We start from the raw sequence: 21,782 nt of genomic DNA, 5'->3' as shown, positions 1-21,782 counted from the left end.
AATGACTTCAATGGGATTACACAGAGTTTGCATTTTCACCCTGAATAGTAAGTCGTCATAACGGAACTCTTTTGTTTTCAAAAGTGGAACCACAAAGAAGTGGAATCTGTCTCTGATTACACTGTGGCTTTGTGGCTTTTGCCAGACACCTGTAATCTTGGACGCTACTAGCCTCCGGAGATCGCTTAGTGGGTGGACCGCGTTCTGAACTTGCGGTCTGAATCGGATCCCGGCGTTTTTCAAGGCCAACAATCCAGCAAAAAGTTTGCCTGCCGAACACCGTGAATCTCTGTGGGAGGATTGTTTTCATTTCTATACGAGGGGGCAGGAAAGGACACTTTCCCTTGTAGCTTTTGCAACGTGCTCCAAACTCAGATTGCCAAGAGCAGCAAAAGCTAATGTTCCACAAGGGAGGAAGAACCAGAGTATATTGCGGTCACTCTCGCATTGTTTAAGGTTGCAGACCTTCTTTAATTGCACAGAAGCCCCGACTAAAATGGAAAGGGCTTTTCATACAAGGGAAAAAGTGCAAATACAGGTTATAAACTAGGAATGGCTATATTCAGGCCCCTGTGTTCTGAAAAGCAAACTGCAGGCACTTAAAGAAGGCCAAGTAGAAAAGGAATTGAACAGGTCAAAGAGTGCAGAAGTGAATGTAAAGAAAAGACTTAAGATTGGTCGGCTACCCATGACATTTGTACAACCTTCTCCTACCTACTGTTAAAGAAAAAAATGTTTACTAGTCGTCTACTATGGACCTCATTTGAAGGTCAATTGATGACAAAAAAAAGCATTTGCCATGAGTTGCTTTCTAATATTGAGCTGGATATAAGCAATTAAAAACAAGTATTTACACTTCCTTGTTACTACAATGAGGTTACTTCTTTGCGAGTCTCGAATTTAGTCGTCGTTTTTTGTTTTCTTACTGCTTTTAATGTCTCATCTTAAAAAAGTACATGCAAACACAACTTTTAAGCGTTCAGTGAAAGTCTTTGAGGTGAGAGTTTATTCATAAATTTCGAAAATATTCCGAAAAAAATGACAAATCTATCAATCATACTAAAAATTCTTTGATTTTAGCTGAACAGCTCACAAATATTCACTCATTCCATAATTTCTGGCTAATTTCTTCTTTTTTCATTACTTTTCTCAAAATCCAAAAAACCCAACTTTATATTATAAACTGTAAAGGGATAGTTTATCAAGGGAGACTCCACAAATCATTTAGGCGACATAAAAACCACATTTTGACAAAATGCGCACACTACCCCAGATGGTATACTACTAGATATTTTGACACTGTGAGAATCTTTTAGTTTCCATAGAACGGCTCCTTAAAGTTTATACATTTTTTCTGCTCTCTTTATCCCTTTGACATCCAATAAAAGGTAAAATGTCAGTGTTTGGCAAGGGGCACACTTACCTCTTGAGAGAGAAAAGGGATGATCTGAGCGCAGATGGCACTGAGACGCTTCACAATCTCCGCCTGAGATGAGAAGAAATGGAGATAAAAAAATGAATATGAGAGAGGCTACTCGATCAAATCCCATATGGCAAAGTGCCCATTGAACATGGAACATATGATACACATTTACAGTACATTAAGCCTTTGCCACATCAAATAAACACAAATCTAATGAGATTGTGTCAGAGGACGTCCAAAGCATTTGAACTGGGAGGGCTCGCACAACCATTTGCATTGTTCAGGTTAAATATTTTTTAAAATATATTTTACCTTATAAAAAAAATGTTATTTGGGACAAGATCATTAGAATATAATGATAATAGGACTACTGTAATTTCCGGACTATAAGCCACACCCATGGAAATTTGATACAATTTAATTAGTTCATATAAAGTAAGGGCAATTTGGTCAAAAAATAAATCTACTCTTGGATTTTGTTACAATTTTTATTCTTTCTGTCTTAAATATAATTGTTTTCTTCCCCCTATTTGAGAGCCCTGAGTGCACTTGTGCTTCTAAATAATCTCAATATTTTGTTCTCGTGACCCCTTTTACAATGTGTTCATGTTCTAAGTCAGGGGTAGGGAACATATGGTTCGGGAGCCATAAGTGGCTCTTTTGCTACTCACATTTTCATGTATTTTTACTTTTAAATTCCGAGTATGGCTCTCAAGGAATAATGTTTGAAAATATGAATTGTTTATGACTCTCTTTGTCAAAAAGGTTCCTGACCCCTGTGTGACATTAATAGAAGAATACAAATCTTGATATTATTATTAATTTTAAATCTGGCATTCAAACATTATGGTACAGACTTTCTTGACTGACAGTAAAAATGGATAACAGTAAATTGTCCGCCTGTGAGTTCAGTTGTTAATAGTACAGCAAAGTATATAAAAACACACTCTGGCATCCTAAAAACATTTTGCCCGCCAACCTAGTTAGCATCCAGCTGCACACAAAAAAAAACACACACACAAAGCCTCTGCTGTGTGTCTAATTCTATCTGTCTGAGTGCCCTCAGCCTCATTTTGCTCCCTTCCTTACTCCACCGTTCTCTTTTTCCCTCCAACAGCTCTCACATGGAGCCATTATTACCCCATTGGCCCGCCCGCCTTACTCCCTGCTTTCACTCTCTCGTTTTACCCCCCTCTCCTTTTTTTATTTCTCCATTATCGGCCTCTCTCTTCATTACTTTCTCGCTTTAATTTTCCAGGTCCTCCTCCTCCTCTCCCCAGCTGGGGGATGAGGAGAAGAGGTCGAGAGGAAACGGGGCCGATAAAGAGCACCGAGCCGAGGTTGGAAACACATCCTCGCCACGCAAACACACTCATCTGTATGATGAGCCCGCCTGTCACTCACAGGCACTCTAATCATGGCCGCCATCGCACACACTTGCAAGGACACCCGCTCATTACATCATACATTTATAGTAGTGTGTGTGTGTGGAATACTGATGTGGATTTATGGATGAGTGAATGCAATATTTAGTAACCGGACTGGGTTTTAGGACAAGTACAATTGGATGCAAGTTTTATTTCAAATATATTCCCAATTGAAGGGATTATATATGGTCAAAAGATGATTTTGGTTGAGTTTTTAAATAAGGGAAGATTGATAGATAAGTAAATTATTAAGTAAATAAATATAAGAGTTGTATAAGACTGGGAAATAAGTAGAATTGGAATCAGCCAAGTCAATTGCAATTTATTTCAAATCAATATTCCCAATTGAAGGGATTATATATCGTCAAAATTGATTTTGGTTGAGTTTATAAGAAAGAAAAAAATGGCAGATAGCTTGTAAATAAGGAAATTATTAAGAAAAAAATAAGAGTTGTATAAAACTGGGAAAAAAAAGTCTAATTGGATCCAACTCAATTTCAGATTATTTAAATTAAATATTCCCTTTTTAAGGGATTATTTACAGTCAAAGAATATTTTGGTGCAGTTCATAAGAAATGAGAAAAATTGGCAGATATTGAGAGTTTGGTAAATATTTAAGTATTTTTTTTTGGGTTGCGTTCATAAGAAAGATAAACACCAGATAAAGATTTTGGTTAATATGTAAATTAATAAATCAATAAATATAAGAGTCCAGGGAGAAGGTGGTGACCCATTCAGAGAAATTGTGACAGGCTATTACAAAATAATATAGTGTAGTGGTGTCACATGATGAAGGAAGTTGATAAAGTTAGTTTGGATAGGACTCTTTATGTGGAAAAGCGCACAGGGAATATGAAAATGAAACTTTCAGTGTTTCACACATGCTTGGATCTCCGTTTTGGAGACAACTTTTAATGTCTCTCTGAACTATACTACAGCTAAAAATGAATGAACGCACAAGGGGATTCACATGGTTCCCAGTCTGTACAGTCCTTGTTGATTTTCTCTTGATAATGATCGGGAACAGAGGCTAACTAACAAAGGCTGCGTGTGTTTGAATCAACAACATCTGGGAATGAGAAAGCCTTCTCCTATTTGGCAAATACTGCCACGATCTGGAAACAATTCAATCAGCCAGTCGCCAAATTCTGATTGAAGAGACAAAAAAAATAAAAATGGGGCGACGTCATGCTAGAAACGACGAAGATTTAAGCTTTGGCAAGGCCAGGCAGGTTTATTTATACTTTGCGTTAAAAACAAAAGAAACGCCTGGCAAATTCACTGATAAATAAAGGGATCATTTCAAGTCAGGTTTAAAGTGGAGTGTTGCTTTTGGGGGATGATGGATGAATGTACATAGCAAAATGCATGTAATGCAATATGCAGGATAAGGAATGATGTTTTTTGGTAGATGAGCTGGAATGAAATGAAGGGGACTTTTCTGTGGAGCCTTCAATCAACTTTATGATCATATGTCATACACGTAAATGTGTAATGTTTGTTATGTACAAGCAAGTTGACATGGATGAGGCCACCATTACATTTATTTGGGTTCAAATTTCCATGAAAGCATTGTTTTATACAGAGATTTTCCTGATTTAATTGGAACTTAACCACAGAATTTCCATGGTTGACAAAGATTAGAGTTATAAATGGTTCTAGTATTTTTTTTTTTTTTTTTTAGAAATGAACCCTTTTATTTTTCTTATACTGTGAAAAATTGATTCATTAACCTGATCTTTATTACTGCAATTGCTTGTCTAATATTGTTTTCTTTATACTGCAATACTATTCAATTTTATATTATTTTTTTTATATCAATATGAAAACGTGATTGGGACATTCCTAGTTATATACTATAGACATTTTTAGAAATGTAGTTGATTAAAATAAAGTATGAAAGGAGCAGTTCTGACTTAAAAAAAACGAACATTTTAAAAAGTTCATCTAGAAGTTCTCTAATATCACATACTAACAAAAATACACAAAATCTGCATTTAGAGTAGGGTTATTTTTTCTCTAAACTCACAACTATACTTCCTTCATACCGAACACTACAGCAACAAATAAAACTTGGAATTCTTTTAGTAAGATGGTGACGGAATACTAGAGAAGCTGCGTTTTGGCGTGGTTAGGAGCCAAGAGCCAGCGGGGATTTGCGCTATAATAAAAGTCAGCTCGGCTGAAACCAAGTACTCGGCGAGCCAGGTGTCACAAACGTGCACAGAGATGCCCATCCACAAGCCTGCCAAAGCATAGTCAACAGGGAGTGCTGGCACAAGGCTGGATGGATGGAGGGATGCGTAGATAGAAGCAAGAATAGCTACAAAGATGTGCGAAAAAAACAGGGTGAAGCGGGGAGGGGGTCAATAAACACCTGAGGGCTGATAAGCTGCCAACTGCATTGAAATCTATTTCAGATTTTGTTTTTTAAAGCGTAGGCGAGAAAACAAAAAGGTACAGTAGCTTTTTATTGAATGCCAACCATGTGCTATTCTCTTAAAAAAATGTCATAGAATGCAATAGGCTAGTAAAAAAATGAAAAAATAAGAGTCCATCCTAAGCTTCAGGACAAGTACATGCTGTTCTTGACAAGGTCTATACCAGAGGTGTCAAATTTTGGTTCGCAAGCTATTTTAATGCCAATTAGATCTCATTTTTAGGCCGGAAAAGTTGGCATTAGACGTACAATTAATAATTTATCTAGTTTTGCAACCCCTTGCTCAAAAAATTAAAGAATTTAAATATGTACAAAGTGCACATCAGGAAGAACAACCCCACGGGCCAGATCGGACACCCTTAGTGGGCCACGTCTGGCCCCCGGGCCGCACCTTTGACACCCAAGATCTACACACAGGACTAAGTGTTTATTAGCCAGAAGCACATAAACACACACAGACTGGCATTTTGTTTGTGCACCAATATAATAATCTGTCATTAAAATTGTTAATATAATTAGAGTCTGGCTAATGCCTATTAAATCAGGATAGTAAAAAAAAAGGTGGTAAATGTACACAAAATTGTTCCAATGTCTGAAAAGAAACGATACCCGAGTTAATTTCTAAAAGATGCATTGGATGCAGTTTTCTCCGATGTGAAATTGAACGATGAAGATGTGAAACAACTTGTCAACATTAAGAATGCCAACTATTCTTGCCAGCAGCAATGCACGTTTGAAAAGGGTCTTCAAAGTTTTTTTTGTGCCAGCTCATTCTTGCCAAATGGGATAATATGCAAATTGTCAGTTTGCATGACATTTTTAGAAGTTCTCTTGTGGTTTGTACTCAGTAGAATTGACTGCAGTATTATTGAAATACATAAAACCACTATCTTAGCAACACAATTCGAATTATTTTCTTTGCACTATCACTTGATCTAAAAAGTAACTTCACAATAAAAGTGTATCTGATGACAAATCTAATGAAATAATGGAGAAACAAAACTGAAGACTTCCAAATTGCTCTCAGAAAGTTTCCATCCCTAAAAATGTAAAGTAAATGACAACTACTGCATTTGGATTACATTTTTCAGTTTTTTTTATCTTATTAAAATACTCAATAGTGGTCATATGATACAATTCTTAATGTGTATGACTTGTGGCTAGCTCCATTGTAATTCCAAATGTGGGTTTGTCATTTCCCTTAAGCATATTAGACTTTTCTGACCTGGCCACTGTGCTATTATGCTGTGTTTGAAAGGTCATGTGTGGTGGCAGATTGTCATGATTTTATTAAACAAGAAAGAAGTCTTCTTTCAGACTAGAAATTGCATTGTGGACTTCCTGGACTGGAAAAAGCTTCCCTTGAGCTTGCTTTGGCTTTTCTAGTGTTTTTTTCCCCCTTGCTGGCTTGGAGCCCACGCTGTGCAAAATTTACACTTGCCTGTCTTGTTTAAGGTAGCTGTCAAATTGGCGTCTTGGAAAAGTGGAGCAGGTGGAAAGACAAGTAAGACAGTGGGAAGGTAAGAGATAAAAAAGAATTGAAAAGTAAATAGCCGCCATTTATAATGTGAATGGTCATATGGAATGAAGCAATGGATGATGAGAATGAAAAGTATTGAAAAAAATTGAACAAAAAGAGACGAACCTAACATTAAAAATAAGAGGATCTTTAGCCAAATCAGTTGTGCAGAACAAAATAAGGTTACGTTTAAATAGTTGGTTCTCATGAATAACCTTGTATAAAAATGACTTCTATGTGATAAATTGAGCTCCTGTGATAGTGATTTTATTGACCTTGTTTTTCCCCTCAAATTCTTCCACTATGCTATTTATTTGGGATAACTCACTTAGTGAAAGTTACCACGGAATAACGGAATTTGTACAGGTTTCAGATGGACGAAGACTGATCAGGAACCAAAAAATATATAATTTCCATCAATCAATTTAAACTATTAATACAGTTTTTTACACAATAAATCTGTTATTTGCATATTTTCGTCTCAACTCCTATCCAAACCAAATAGCAAAGCCTTTACATAACAGCCAATCCAACATTCTAATCTGTACTTTAAAAAAGCAAACCAAAATGTTCCCCCTTTTATGAGATTGTGACGTAAAAATCTCCCTAAACTGTTGTGAGAATAGTCTCTATCCAAACAAACAGTGAATCCTATCTAATCCCCTTGCTTGAAAAGTGGACCACATTCTCACTGTGTGAATAGTTAAAGGTCAATATTTGCACCCAGTGACGCTCTAATCAGACACTGATTGGTGTTGGAGGCTCAAAGCACTTCAATGACATCAGCTGCGTATTTCATCGTCTTTTCCCTTCTATTCTGTTCTCCTACTTTTAAATCTTTCCACCAATCTCTCTCTCTTTCTCACTCCCCCCATTTTCCCTCAGTACACTTGGCCTTGCTCCCTATTCTCCCTCACTGCCCTCTTTCTCTGCTCTTATCTTTTTTTTTATTCCCCTTTTTCCTCACTCTCCTCTGGGCAGTGTGCCAGCTCTTCTTCCCTGGCGTACTGCCAACTTCTCAACCCCGCCCCCCCCCCCCCCCCCCTACCAGCCTCTGATGGATGGATGGCCCTGTTGTCATGGAGGGGAAAGAAAGGAAAAAAGGGAGGAAGAAAAAAAAGAGGAAAAAAAAAACAGAAACGCAAGCACCAGAACACACACACGGAGCACGTATAAATACAGCTAAACACACAAAATGGGGCTCGCGCACACACGACCAAGAAAGGCGCTCACAGAAAAGCAATCCAAACAGTGCAGAGAAGAGCACACATACAGTACAAAGAGCTGTGTGCAGAGCAAGCAAAGCCTCCCAGCGTGAATGCGACAAGGCAGACACACACACACACACATATAAAGACAAGATTCATAGTAGAACCACAAGACAAGCAGCCAAGCAGACAGGAGGAAGAAACTATTAGAAAAATTTAAAAGACTTGCTCCCAAGGCAACAATACACAGTGTGAAGGAAGTTGAGAGATGGCTGAGAGAAGTTATTCCATTTAACGTAATTTCGGGACTCGTATGACGTATATTTTTCGTATTTGGTCCGGGCCTGCGACTTATACTCAAGTGCGACTTATATACATTTATCTATTTTCACGAACAGCTTCTTATGTTGTGTTTTGTGTGCTATAATTATCCCCAAAGCTGCTAAGTGTTATATTAACAGGTCCCTTTTTGTCTGTTGTTCTTTATTTTATAATCACTTTAACATATAATGCTTATTATTTGAGACTTATAGTACGGAAAAAAATGGTATATATTTCTGCCAACAACAGGTGGCTATGAATCTTTTCCAGGTTTCTTACGATATGATACATTATAAATTCTTTAACATTATATTGCATTATAAAGATTAAAATCGATAAAAACGATACGAAACATTAAAAAAAATCCTGTGGTTCAATTCAACAACCAATCAATTTAAAGATCAAGACAAGGTTTTGAGCAAAAGCATCCCAGAAGGAAGGAAGAGTCTTGTTTACCCTTAAAAAAATGTGTTTCAGTTGAGAAAAACACCAATAGTTCCAGGAAATAGATGACAATGATTTAAGAAGACATTTGTAATCTCACAATTGTTTTACCTCAACAAAACTATTTCAGATAGTCCACCATTGCATGGAAAACATTTTCACCCGTGGTGAATCAAATTTGGTTCCAAATGAACAAAATCTGCATTACAACAATTTGCATTGGTCCCAAAGTGTTCCCACAAAAAAAAATAATAACAAAAAACAACACAGTCCCTTATTGCTCAGGCATATTTTAATGGCCACAGCTGAAGATGCCTCTAAAAATACACACGTGCAAAACGCACTGGGAATTTTTCTAGGGCATGTTAGTGTGAGACCCAAATTCAGTGGCACTTCACAGTGCCTGTTGCAGTCTACCAGGATTCCTTCTTTCTCTATTACAACTCAATCCATTAGTCATAGCAGCACAGTGCTGGTTTACCAGTTTTTATAGACAACTACCATACATAGGTTCCTCCTGCAATGCCATCAAAAAGATGGCAGCGCTTTTGTCTGAGTTCGGCGCAGTAGAATTTAACAACATTGCGTAGTCTTCCCTTTCAGCATCCGTGACTGTCATTGGCTATTGCTTCTAAGTGAAGGTGCTACAGTGAATTTAAAATAATAACAGGTCATAATATAAAGACAAATCCATCCAGAAAAGTGACAAAAGCGCTGCACTAGCAAGCTAGAAATAATAATCATCAATTCTGGTTGTGATATCACTACCAGACTTGTAGAAAAATGTAGGCATTCCCCGAAGAGAGCTTTGAAAACTTAACAGTCAGAATTCTACTCTTAATTCATACAAATGTTTCCGGAAGAGGAAGATATTTGGGTGTCAAAATGACTGAAAAATGAGCATTCACATTTCTGAGTTTTTCATACATAATAGATCGCAAGTAGAGAAGCAAACGTATTAGTAGCGTGTTACTCTTACGGAGATGCATTTTGCCTTGCAAGTCAGTCGTTTTGTGCACTACTCATCCTCACAAGGGTCATGGGGGTGTTGTAGCCTATCCCAGCCAACTATGGGCAGTTTGCCATTGACATCTAAATAATTATTGTGAATCTCATAACCTGATTTTTACATTTAGAGAACATTCTAAAAGTCCAATTTCCACATGCAGTTATTTTCATTTTTGACAAAGATCCATCTTTGCAGACAGTCATAATTTTATGCTTAATTAGACAAACTCCAATTATAGTAGAGACATACATTATATTCTCTCTCTCAAACACACACACACACACTAAATCTCCTCTCACAGAGTGACAAAAAGCCATTACGTTAAAAGGCTAGCTCGACAGGAATTCCACTTTCTCTTCACTTAATTTCTCACCCATCACGCTTTTTTCTTTCCCTTTTTTCTCCTGCATTGCTTTTTCCCCTCTACGTTAATTTGTCTCCCCTCTAAAGAGTTCCAACCCACTCCATCTCTATGCCTCATTATTCACAAATGAGCGCTTTTTACACGCATGTGCATAAGCATCACACACACACACACATGGTACAGAAACGGAGAGAGAGAGAGGCTACACACAAGCAAAACACACAGATGCTGCAACATGTGCAAAGAGAATCGTCACACACTCGTGATCAGTGAGAGTGCAAATAAACCGCAGGAATACATGCAGTCATCTGACCGCTCTGGAGCGTAGTTGACCCAAATGCGCAGGCTCCTGCTAATCTTTCCCCTTAAATAAATGCGGTCAAATGAAAAAAAAATAAAATGCAAACAAGGGATTATCAAGTGGATCGGGCGGTGAGAGTGAGACAGAGTGTGAGAGAGAAGAAGAAGAAGATGAAGAGAGAAGTCCAATCCTATTATGAAGCCTTGGAGTTAAAATTGAAGCCATCTCTTCTCCCTTGGCTTTCTCTGCCCGCCTTTTCTGAACGTGATGAAGATTCAGGTCGCAACGTCAGCCAAATTTTCTACAATGCGCACACTGCAACTCAATGTTTATTTTATTGAGTGGGAGGAGAGAGGGGAAAAAAAAGGAGAAAATGGCCAAAAAGAAAGCACGGCTGAGTGACTCTGGTTTCAATAAGACGCAAAGTGATGTCGGTGAAACCAAAGCAGGAAGGAAGGACGGCCAGCTGCTTGCTGTGTCCTCGGGTGTCCACAGAGAAAAGCTTCTGGCTTCTCAACATCGAGACTGTCCAACATAACTTCCCACAATATCCTGTTCTTTGGAGCCTTCTGTGCCTTTGTGCAGTTTTCTGATACGTTGTGCTATACTCTGTAAACATTCGCTCCTCACAAGATGAATAGGACTAGCTTAGTGTGATTAGATCCGTTATAAAACCATGATACTGTCCTTTCAGGGAGTCCCGACGGCTATTGTGTGAAATTGCGTCTTTGCTAGGACATAGCAGGGTATGCTCCAGATACCAGAAGGTTTAAGATAGCGGTCTTCAAACTGGTCCTCGAGGGTTACTGTGGTTCCTGTTTTTTTTATGTAAAAGTGCCAATTGGTTATTGCACTTAGCAGCTGATGTCAGTATGGAAGTGATAGTTTCTTATCGTGACCGGACTTTTGGTCGCCCGTCTTTTGGTCGCCGGTCAAATGTACTTAGATATTAAACAGTACTTATATATTAAACTCTCTCCCATGAATATAATTTTGAGAGCTGGTTTCCACAGTAATCTCTAGACCGGCGACCAAAAAGCCCGGCGACCAAAAAGACCGGCGACCAAAAAGACCGGCGACCAAAAAGACCAGCGACCAAACGTCCGAGCACCATTTCTTATGTCTCGAAAAGGACATTCAAATGGAAAAGTAAAAGTTATAGTTTCTAAGATTGACATTTATTCCTAATTTACTTACAAAACATCAACAACATCTATGATTAAAAAATGCTGCCAGATGATGTCATATTTTCTTTGACATTGTGAGAAGGATCTTGTTTTAAATGAATGTCATACGCATTTTAGTCCCTCAAACACATCGTATTTGATTGACAGTTGAGCAGATTGCAATTTCCTGAAACCTAACTTTCAATGACTGAAATCTTATATTGTTCCAAGTTATTATCTCATTCAAATTAACGAGCAAGTAAGAAGTTATTTTTCCAGACGTGGAGCGACAGTTACACAAGCTAATAGTAATGAGAACCACGTTCCCACCTGTTCAATTGTCTTGAGGGCATTTGGAGAGCTTTTACAAGGGCAGACAGAGAACATTTCAATATGAGCAATTCCAATGAAAAAGAGGGATGGTTTTTCAGGAGAAATTACAAGCAAATTAGATTACATGAATGGGAAATGTTAACGCTGTCAGAATAAGATGAGCAGAGAAAGTCGATCGTCATTTAATTTGTTAAGTAGGAGATATTGACATTAAGTCAGATTTATTTATCACCGTCATCATGAATGACTAAAATCGACTATTCAGAAGAATTTTACCACAGTGGAATTGATTGGAATGAATAACAAAACTGGTTACAAGTGGTTTCTATTGGCAGTATTGTTAAAAGAGATGGAAACTATAAAATAAATCACAACTTCACAACTTATTCCCACCGGATTCAAGTGCCCTCATCATTTTGTTTATCTAAAGTAACAATTTCAAATCTAAGTGTAAAGAAAGGGAAGAATGTCTTGATAAGTGAGCCTCTCTATTCTCTAAATTTGAATTATATGCCATTCATTCAAGAACTAGATTTTTTTTTTAATGTCCCACCCTCTAAAGTCTAAAATGTTCATAATTCACTTACTAAAATACAAAAAATGCTCTTTCTGAATAAATGTACTTGTTCTGAGACCAAATCGGTTTTAAAATATGATCAAGGGACTGCTTGGAAATATAAAATGTCTAAACAAATAATAAATAAAATACCAAATACGTCTGGGTTACCCCCCAAAAAATTTCTCCTTGATTTTAATCCAAAATGTCCATGAATTCTGCCCTGGTCTCTACATTAGAACTATCTTGAATGGATAAAAGACTAAAACCAGAAAAGATTTTTTCAGGTTATTACAGGTCTACCCCCCACTGAGTTCCATCCTAGTTATCGTCTTTGAGGTTGCTTCTGCTACTGCCCAGTTGAGGGCACCCTACACAGGATAGGTCGCCTTCAAGTCAGCTTCTTAAGGCAAATATCTCATCTCCTGTCTTGCCACTTGTTCTTACAGCCCCCACAGCTGCACTGCAGCAAACTACAAGCTCTTTGGACTGGATAAGAACTCTGGAATTTTAGTTTTTAACGTCACAACATACAAAAGGGGGTGATGGAGAGGTGGGACGAGCAAATCCAGGAGTCCCATCGTCTACTGTAGAGAGTGAGGCGGACAATGTCGCATTTTATGCGCCTAGCCATAATTAAAATCATCCGTGAAAAAAATGGAGAAGATAGCGCACCAAGGGAGAGCGATGGGGGATGTTACAGCTCAATTAATGCCGGAACATGCAATGGACATGAAGCTGATGATGAGTGCGAGGAGGGGGAAAGAGAGCGATAACAGGATGTAAGAGGGAGCTGGAAGCGAGAGGAGGAGAGGAAATAAGAGCAGATACTGTTAAATCTATTCATGATTCATTATTTCTCTATGCAGCTCCTTGATGTCTCTCTTTCTGCACCCCCTCCCTCCGTTTCATTCCTCTACCACTTTCTTTTCTCGCTCCATCTCATTTGATCTCTTCTCAAAGGTCTTTATCAATCGCCTCTTAATCTCTATCCTTCCTGTTTACGCTTCCCCCTTTCATCCCTGCAATTTGTCTCCATCCCATACGCATTTTTCGGTATAATCTTTATTTCCCTGGGTGCACTAGGCAACTTCAAAAAAGGGATTTTTTTTAGCCCCTATCTAAAACATCAAGTGGAAAGGTGAAAATTCAATGTGTAGCAGTGAAAGAATAAGTGGTCAGTTATACGTTTTTATAGTATTTTATGCTTATTTACTTTAATTAGGGTTTTTAGGATTTTTTTCTGTTCGCATACTCAATTAAAGAAAAAAATTGTCAAGTCCTAATTGTAAAAGATTGACATTTTGCATGAAAACACAAACTTAGGTTAAGTTTTTTTTTGAAAGAGAGAAGATATTTGAAGAAAAATTGGTATGTTTATGATGAAATAGACCCAAAAATGTATTTTTTGATTAAACATTAGCGTAAAACTGAATCTTCTAATTCCGAAACTGCAACTAATTTAAAAACCATATCTTTTACGAGAAGAAAAAAATTCCAGTCATCCCAGAATGATGACATTTGACAGTTTCATATTTTTCTCTATTCAGCGAGGTCCCAATGTACAAGCCTAACCGTGAATTATCAAATAATATTTCTATAATGATACGTATGTGAAATATGTAATACACAGCACATTTCAGGTTGTTTGCGTATGTGTCTTTGCCCGTGAAAAGCCATATTTGACAGTGATTTATTGGAAGCAGCAATTTTCCTCCCTCGAAAATGACCACACATACTTTTTCTTTCCGCCGTGGTGGTTTTCTGAGGTTTCTTTTCAATTAGCCAACACACAAATCATCCAATCTCTTGCTTGAAAAAGTACTCGTCATAACTTACTAGTTGGCAGCAAGAGGGTTTTCAACAGTATCTAACCATTTCAATCCCACAAGCATGTGTTGTTTTTTTGTATGTGGTTTTAAAATCCCAAATGATGACCTTGTTGGGTTTTTTTCTCCCTTCTCCTCATTTGAGTCTTCTTCCCTCGTGTTACTCTGTCAATACTAGTGTCTGGTGTCGGCTTTTGGAATCGATGCGACCCATCCATCTGTCACTGTAATTGTGCATGTGGCTTGCTTTTCTACTGCAACGAATCCATCATAAAAAGTAATTAATGGCTTTCCTGTTTTCAAGTGTGGACCGTGTCTTTCTATCCAGAGGAGAGAGGAACTTGTTTTTTTGTGAAAATATAAAATGGCAGGAAGACGAGTGCCAAAAAGAAATAAGTCTTGGCAATTTTTTGGTCTAATGCCGCTTAAAAAGGCACACAGGCACACATACACAACCTATATTTCTGCTTCGATTTCAGAGCAATGACTTGAGTTAAGAATCAGAATTAGGAAACTAAGAAACTGGATCAAATCTTACTCTCAGGCGATCTACTATTAGTATCTTGCCGATCGGGTTAAAGATCACGACCAATTTAATACCAAAAACACTCCATGCTTACACATGCTGGGCCAAAAAATCTGCACCCATGTTCCTAGAGAGTTGCTAGAAATAAAAGATACCAACACTGGCCAGAGAATGAACCTAAACATTGAAACAAACATTTCAATGATTTACTCAAGTTCCAAACCGCAAATAGAACGACCCGCCAAATGTCAGTTAATTGGCAGAGTGATATAGTGAACAGAAAATACATCATTGATGGTTCTTTTAGTGATAGACAAACTGTTGCATTCAAGCCAGCAAATTATTGCACTGCACTGCAAGCTATAATTACTTTAACTGACAAACGACGCCGTGATTACTGGGTGATAGCTAAGCGTCGGAGCTTTCCTCTGACTGCACTAAAATGTTACAAACAATGACCTGCTTTACAAATGCAAAACACATGCTGGAATATTACCTGCCACTGCTGCGATACACTTATCATTAAACTCATGCTGCCAATAAATTAGATGTACTTCTTTTAGGGAAACTTCTTGTTTACTTATGTCGAAATAAAACCATGCAGCAATTACATCTAGTTGTATTTGTGTTGGCTAATTTAGCGAACTCGATTAAATGTATGGAGGCGTACCAGTCATTATGGGGAATTGGGGTGGGCGGAGGGGTATGTTAGTTAGGGTCACTAACATAAACACCCACACAAGTACCAATGGCATTTGTTTTTTTGTGTGTGTGTAAGATAAAAACAATGAATGCTTCCCACCTATTTTCTAAATGTGCACAATGACTAATAAAAAGACGTGTTATTGGGCTAACAGCAAAGAAACATTATCGAAATAAACACAATGAAGTTTCTCTTACCTGTTTGTGCATCTCAATGTTGAGACCATAGGACATTTCGTAGTACTGTGGAAACAAACAAAGGCAATTTCAGATTTTTTTTTCTTTTCACAGAATGAGACAACATCTGCCACTTTGTGTGAGGGGGTTCTTTCAGACTTGTTGTCATAAGACTTTAAAAGCATTTTGAATGAGTGATGAGCACGCGAGCAGAAAAAAAAATGGATGTAAAAAAGATGATTTGCACTTGAACAGTTGCAATCACGCAATTACAATAATTTCTGTATTTTTTAGGCCATACGTCGCACCTGAGTATAAGTCGCACCTGAGTATAAGTCGCACCTGCCTAAAAATACACAAATAAGAAACAGAAAATAATGAATATATTGTAAATATAGCAATATTGACTGTAAAATGCGATCCAAATATTTTGCCAAAAGTATTTTGTCTGATTTTCCCATTAAGTGAAAGAACAGTGAAACATTTGATAATCTATTTACAAATGTAGGTTAATTTTGACACTAGCAATTAAGCCTAACAAATGACTTTCTTGATGAAATATTCAGTTTTTCAAAATGCTGCTTATTGTAAAGTGAATCCTATCAATGCTCCCCAAAAAGAAGAATTAGCAGAATGACAGCTCATATAGCCAATAGATCAGGAGGAAGTAAGACTATTAGCAACTTAAGGTACTGCCGTATAGGAAAATTGTGTTCCGTGGCACAAAATCGATGTTTAGCACACCGTGTTTGTGATGCCTGGAATAAATTTACCAGGGCAAAGTACTATGTGATTAAATAATAATGTCTTGGTCTTTATGTGAAGCAGTATGTGGTTGATTGCCCTTTGTTATTTACCAAGCACACAATCGTGTATTTGTAGTCAATATTCATGTTTAGTAAGAGTAACAGCAGCAGATCAATTCTCAGGTCCAGTGGGAAAGGCCAAAATGAGTCGAGGAATATATTGTCAGTGTCAGCAATGGAAATCTTGATATTTCAGTAACTTATCTAAGTGTAACTACACTATTGTGTAGAATGTCAGTATAAAATACATATAATGAAGGGAAAATAGGTTTATTTTTAAATAAAATTCTCTAAAGTATTGAAAAATCAAACAAAACTACTTGTTGACCATTGTCTACTAAATAGTTAAGGCTAACAAATGGGTGAGATTGAAATATAAAAGTATTTTGGCATCATTGTTACCTGGAACTATTATAATCATGTTGGACTAACCGTCAGTCTTTTCATGAGTAAAAGATTAAACCATGTTGAGAATTGCAAAATCATAGCAGTTAGAAAATATTGCCAATACCGTCATTTCTAACGAAATTCTCATGCGAGTCAGAACAAGCTTGCGCTTACAACAGAAAACATGTCCATCATCTTCCACCTGAATGTGCCAGTTTGAAAACCCTTGAACATAACTGGGTTTAAGCATGTAGGACTAAATACTACCTCCCTCGCTTGCATGGTTTAAACACGTTCTCACTCACTAAATATACGTTGTCCTCACCCTTTTAGATGTGAACAATATATAGCGCGATGGAACTGATGGAGAGATGATGGCACACAGCCAGCAGGCATCCGTCACCCTGACAAAATCCGCCTCCCCTGCTGGATGAACAATGTCTGACTGATGAGAGCGACACATTCTCCACCTTATTCCAATCGTGCTACTCTGCTGTCTGCAAGCCTTCCATTTTTTTTAAGCACGTAGGCATTGTTTTCGTTTTCTATGCGTAAGCATTGAAAAAACTTATACAGTACGACCAGCCAAACAGTCTTGAGCTAAAAAGTAGTCCAAATGATAAATTGGTGCTTGAGTTAACCAAACTACACATAAACACTGATCCCAATTTCTTTAACTAATTTTTTTTTGTAATTTCACTACTTTTAAAGTGGGAAAAAATGAATATTTTTTGAAAGATTCTTATGCTGTTGCCAATCAATGAGGATGTATTTACAGCAAAAAAAAAAAAGAAGATTATAGCAGTTCTAGATGTAATATCTCAGTTCTGTCACCAGCGATTTCCATATTTTAGCTCACAGGTTAGCAAAGAGCCAGATGCACCCATCAAAAGAGCCACATGTGGCTCCCGAGCCATAGATTCCCTACCTCTGATTTAGATTTACAAGAGGGAGTACTTTTACACAATCACATTCTTTCCCTCACCTCTGGAAAAGAGACAGAATATATAAAACAAACATATACAGTCTCCTGAATTGTCTAACAATAACTTATATTGCTTCTATTCAGTTCTTTCCACTATTACAAAATCGTAATTCGGTCACTTTATCAAAAAAAAAAGATTCTTTCTATTAGGATGCACTTGATCAAGGTCTTGCACTTTAAAAGGGAACTTTTCTATGAGCTGTGTGCAAAACTAGGACCCATTTCTATTTACACTTTCCTCCCCATTTATTTGTTCAATGGGCGAAATTGGCTGTCCAACAGAACAAACTGTGTTATAAACTCAAACTCGTTCCGATTTGTGCCGCTCCACTTCTCGCCATCTCTATTTATCCTTACCCCAGTCCCTCTCACCAATTGTCCTCCCATTAAAAAAAAAGGGATAAAATATACAACTCTTGTGTCATCACCCTCCAGTGTTTTTACTTCTTTGTCATTGTTAGCTCTTAAAACATTCTCTCTCTTCTCGAGCGTCATTCACTGTCATGGACACACTCGGCCAAAAAAAAAGAAAAACTAAAACCCTGAAAACCGCCTCGGACTCTCTTTCACATATGGAATGACGCACTTTACACATCACAGATGACAAGTTGGCGCTATTAAAGCTCTCCCTTCGTGGAGTCAACATAAAAGGCATGTGACGTCCCACTTTGTACGCTCTCCTTCACCCTGCCGCCATCTTTCATCAGCTTCTCCTTCACCTTGCCATCATTACCATCACCTCTCTTTAACTCAATTCCTGTCTGTCTATGCTTATTAATTCTCACTATATCTACAGTGCTCAGTCAGCCTCTTCACTTGTGTTATTATTCCATGCTCAACTCTCACTCAGGCATGCTTTCATTTAGAAGCGGGGGTCCGGTCATCTATTATTTCGCTTATCCTCATGATTCATGTGGACAGTGAAGGACCTCGCGTTTAAACTCTTGAGCAGCAGGATCAAGGAAAAGCCTTCCATTTTCTCCTCAAAACAAACAAGCGCACTTTATCCTAAAGCAATGTATTACATGTTATTTTTAAAAAACAATGCTGCAGCGTCCTCATCAACAAATGTAACTTTCAAGATGCTTTGAAAAACGTGGACATGAGAGCCCAGGGAACATTGCTTATAATCTCTTTAAGCCAAAATGTCATTCATAGCAGAAAAATCCATAGCCTGGATCAGTAAATTTTCTGTGATATGCTCATGAAAACAAACTTACATCAATTTAAAAGGAAAATCATTGTTTCACATTAAACTTTTTAGTAAAAAGTAGAAAGAAAATACATTATAATAGTTGCCAAAAAATATGAATTGCAGATTTTCCATCCATTAAACATACTACAGAGCATGTTTGTTCTTGATCAAATAAAACAAATAAATATATAATTCCTATTCATTGTGCAACCTAAACTCGGGTGCGCATTATAGTGCGGAAAATACAGTATTAAATTACAGCAAAGTAAACATTTGCCCCATATAGTAAAAATGATCAACTTTTGAATAACTACCACTGTAGCGACCAAAATCCCTAAAAAGGGTTAAGTACCAATAGCTAATATTTTTTATTGCTACTAATGTTATTTCTAAAAATATTTTTGGTGCATTTTCTGGCATGAGCATTTCCATTCATTTCAATGCTGACACATTTAAGATATGTTTTGATTTCCACTAAACATAGCTCAAGGTACACCTTGTCTCCTGATATTCTTACGACATAAATAGACCTCATAAAAGTCAATTTAATATCGTGTTAAATGACTAGAGGCAATACATTTAAATGGAAAAGTTGAGATTGTTCCCACCTGTGTGAATGTTGTTTTTTTATAGATATATAGCACAGACATCGACGGATGAAACGAGGTCATTGCATCAAATCTTCCACCTTTGGGCGCTAACATCATATGCAGGCTGATGTCTGCATGTATTAAAATGCTGAAATACCTGATGCGTGAAGTTTTACACTCTAGACTCAGTTATCCTGCCCTGTTATTTGGGATTTAATGCCACATGCTGGTGAAGTAATTCATCTGATGCTGTGCCCATATGCGAAAGCAAGATGGCGTAGGCCTCCCTGAGAGACCATATAGACTTTTGTGAAATGTCGATACAGACTATTCACCTTTCGATTCAATCCAACCTTTCTCCAGATATATTTTTTAGAGCAGTACAAATAAGATAACTAGTAATTGATAAATTACTTTCGGTAACATAAAACACAATCCCTTCTGTGTAATAACTAACTAATATGTTGGGCGGTGATCTGCCTCCTACTGGCATGGCTAAAATTGCACATTTATTTCAACGCTCACAATCAATTATAATCAAATTATCAACATTTTTCAGAACACCATCCTTTTCCAAGTCTGAACTACGTACGACATTCTTCTGAATGTAACCAATGTTTATTTAGTTTCTGTTTTGTTGCGTTCCCCGATTAGCCTGTGCTCATTTCTTAGTCCATCATATACTTTGCAAGAAAAGATTACAATTTAAAAACAGGACCTTTACCTGTTAAAACAGTTTATCAAAAGGGGATTTTGATGTTTGTGTATATACTACAAACCACTTGTGCCTGTGGCTTTATAGAAGATTTGGATTGATAAAATATGGTGTGTTGGAGTACCGTTTACACACGTTTGAGTGCAACTCGAACCACTGAAGAGCGCCTATGCGCATGTGTGTGAGTGTGTGTTTGTACGAGGGCAAGCGTGTGTGTAAAAGCTTTTGCAAATGCATTGTTCTTTGGGGTCTCTTGGGTGAGCTTGTCTTGCTCATCTACACGCCCACTCACACACACATGCACACATGGACACTGACAGCATATTAAATGATTTATTAGAGGGTTGGCCAAAAGAACAGCAGGTCAGGTTAGCAAGCGGAGTGAGGACTCCATCAGCATCTCTTGCAGACAGAGTGAGAGTCAAGACAACTACAATAGTCAAGTAAGCTTGGATTTTTAGAGGAGACCTGAATCCTATTTTTTTCTACTTAATCCTTGATTCCCGCCTTGTTTTGAGACTCCTCAGACTGTTTTAAGGCTCTTAAAATCAATCCCTATCCTACATCTGGCCCTCTTAAATCCTGAGAACCCAACGTCCCACTCTTGGAAAGTCATGGAATACTCTTCTAAACAATTCTGATCCAAATAATTGCGAAATTGTTTTATACTAGTACTCTTATCTGTCTTGTTTAAGTCAGAAAACACCTTATTTACCTTGGTTTAAGGCAAAAAATGTTTGAGAGGCTCCAGGGGGATTACAAAGAATCAATAATCATTGTGTGTCATTGTTTGGGGCAATTTTATCTGCTCATTTTCAGTCAAAAGCATCATAACTCGTTGGGTCGGTCATAGAGCAGATGGACAGTGGCCCAAAGCATAGTGAGAAAGCCTGTTTTTTTTGTTTTGGAAAGCAAAGAAACAGTCTGTAATCCAACTGTCAAGTCAATTACCTGACCTGAATCTGATTGAGCATGTATTTCCTTTGCTGAAGAGAAAAAAAACATCCCAAGAACAATCATAAACTGTCAGAGCTCCACCAATGATGAAAGACTTTGGGCCGTAATTGACTCAAAAGGATTTGCAAACAAGTTTTACTGAACGTTTAAATAATGGTTTTTACTTCCGCCAAATACATTAGGGTCCTTGTAAAGTAACAGCCGCACATACAAACTGTTGTAATTTGACCACGGTTTACATTTTCCATGTAAATAATCCTGCCATAAAGCAGAATATCCGCAGTTAAAGCACATTGCTTGTTTCTTTCCTTAGATTGAGCTTGAGCAATTTAAAATGAGAAAACCGCAGAAATGTATATACACCGCAGAAGTAAAAAAAATACCACAAAATAAAAACTAATT

The 21,782-nt window shown here is 37.5% G+C and overlaps 1 protein-coding gene across 6 annotated transcripts in view; it reads right to left on the bottom strand.

Annotated features, from left to right (window-relative positions):
- Positions 1-21,782, bottom strand: part of tle2b (TLE family member 2, transcriptional corepressor b) — a 54,308-nt gene that overhangs the window by 15,479 nt on the left and 17,047 nt on the right. For all 6 annotated transcript variants that reach the window (XM_077717832.1, XM_077717836.1, XM_077717834.1 and 3 more), the window contains 2 exons: positions 15,767-15,811; positions 1,424-1,486 (listed from right to left, as the gene is read on the bottom strand). In XM_077717832.1, the coding sequence (XP_077573958.1) occupies positions 1,424-1,486; positions 15,767-15,811 (108 nt within the window). The remainder of the gene's footprint in view (positions 1-1,423; positions 1,487-15,766; positions 15,812-21,782) is intronic.

This window comes from Stigmatopora nigra, chromosome 5 (genome assembly GCF_051989575.1).
Source record: "Stigmatopora nigra isolate UIUO_SnigA chromosome 5, RoL_Snig_1.1, whole genome shotgun sequence".
NCBI classification, from domain to species: Eukaryota; Metazoa; Chordata; class Actinopteri; order Syngnathiformes; family Syngnathidae; genus Stigmatopora; species Stigmatopora nigra.
Note: the sequence above shows the minus strand (reverse complement) of the source record. Positions and strands in the feature narration are given on the sequence as shown.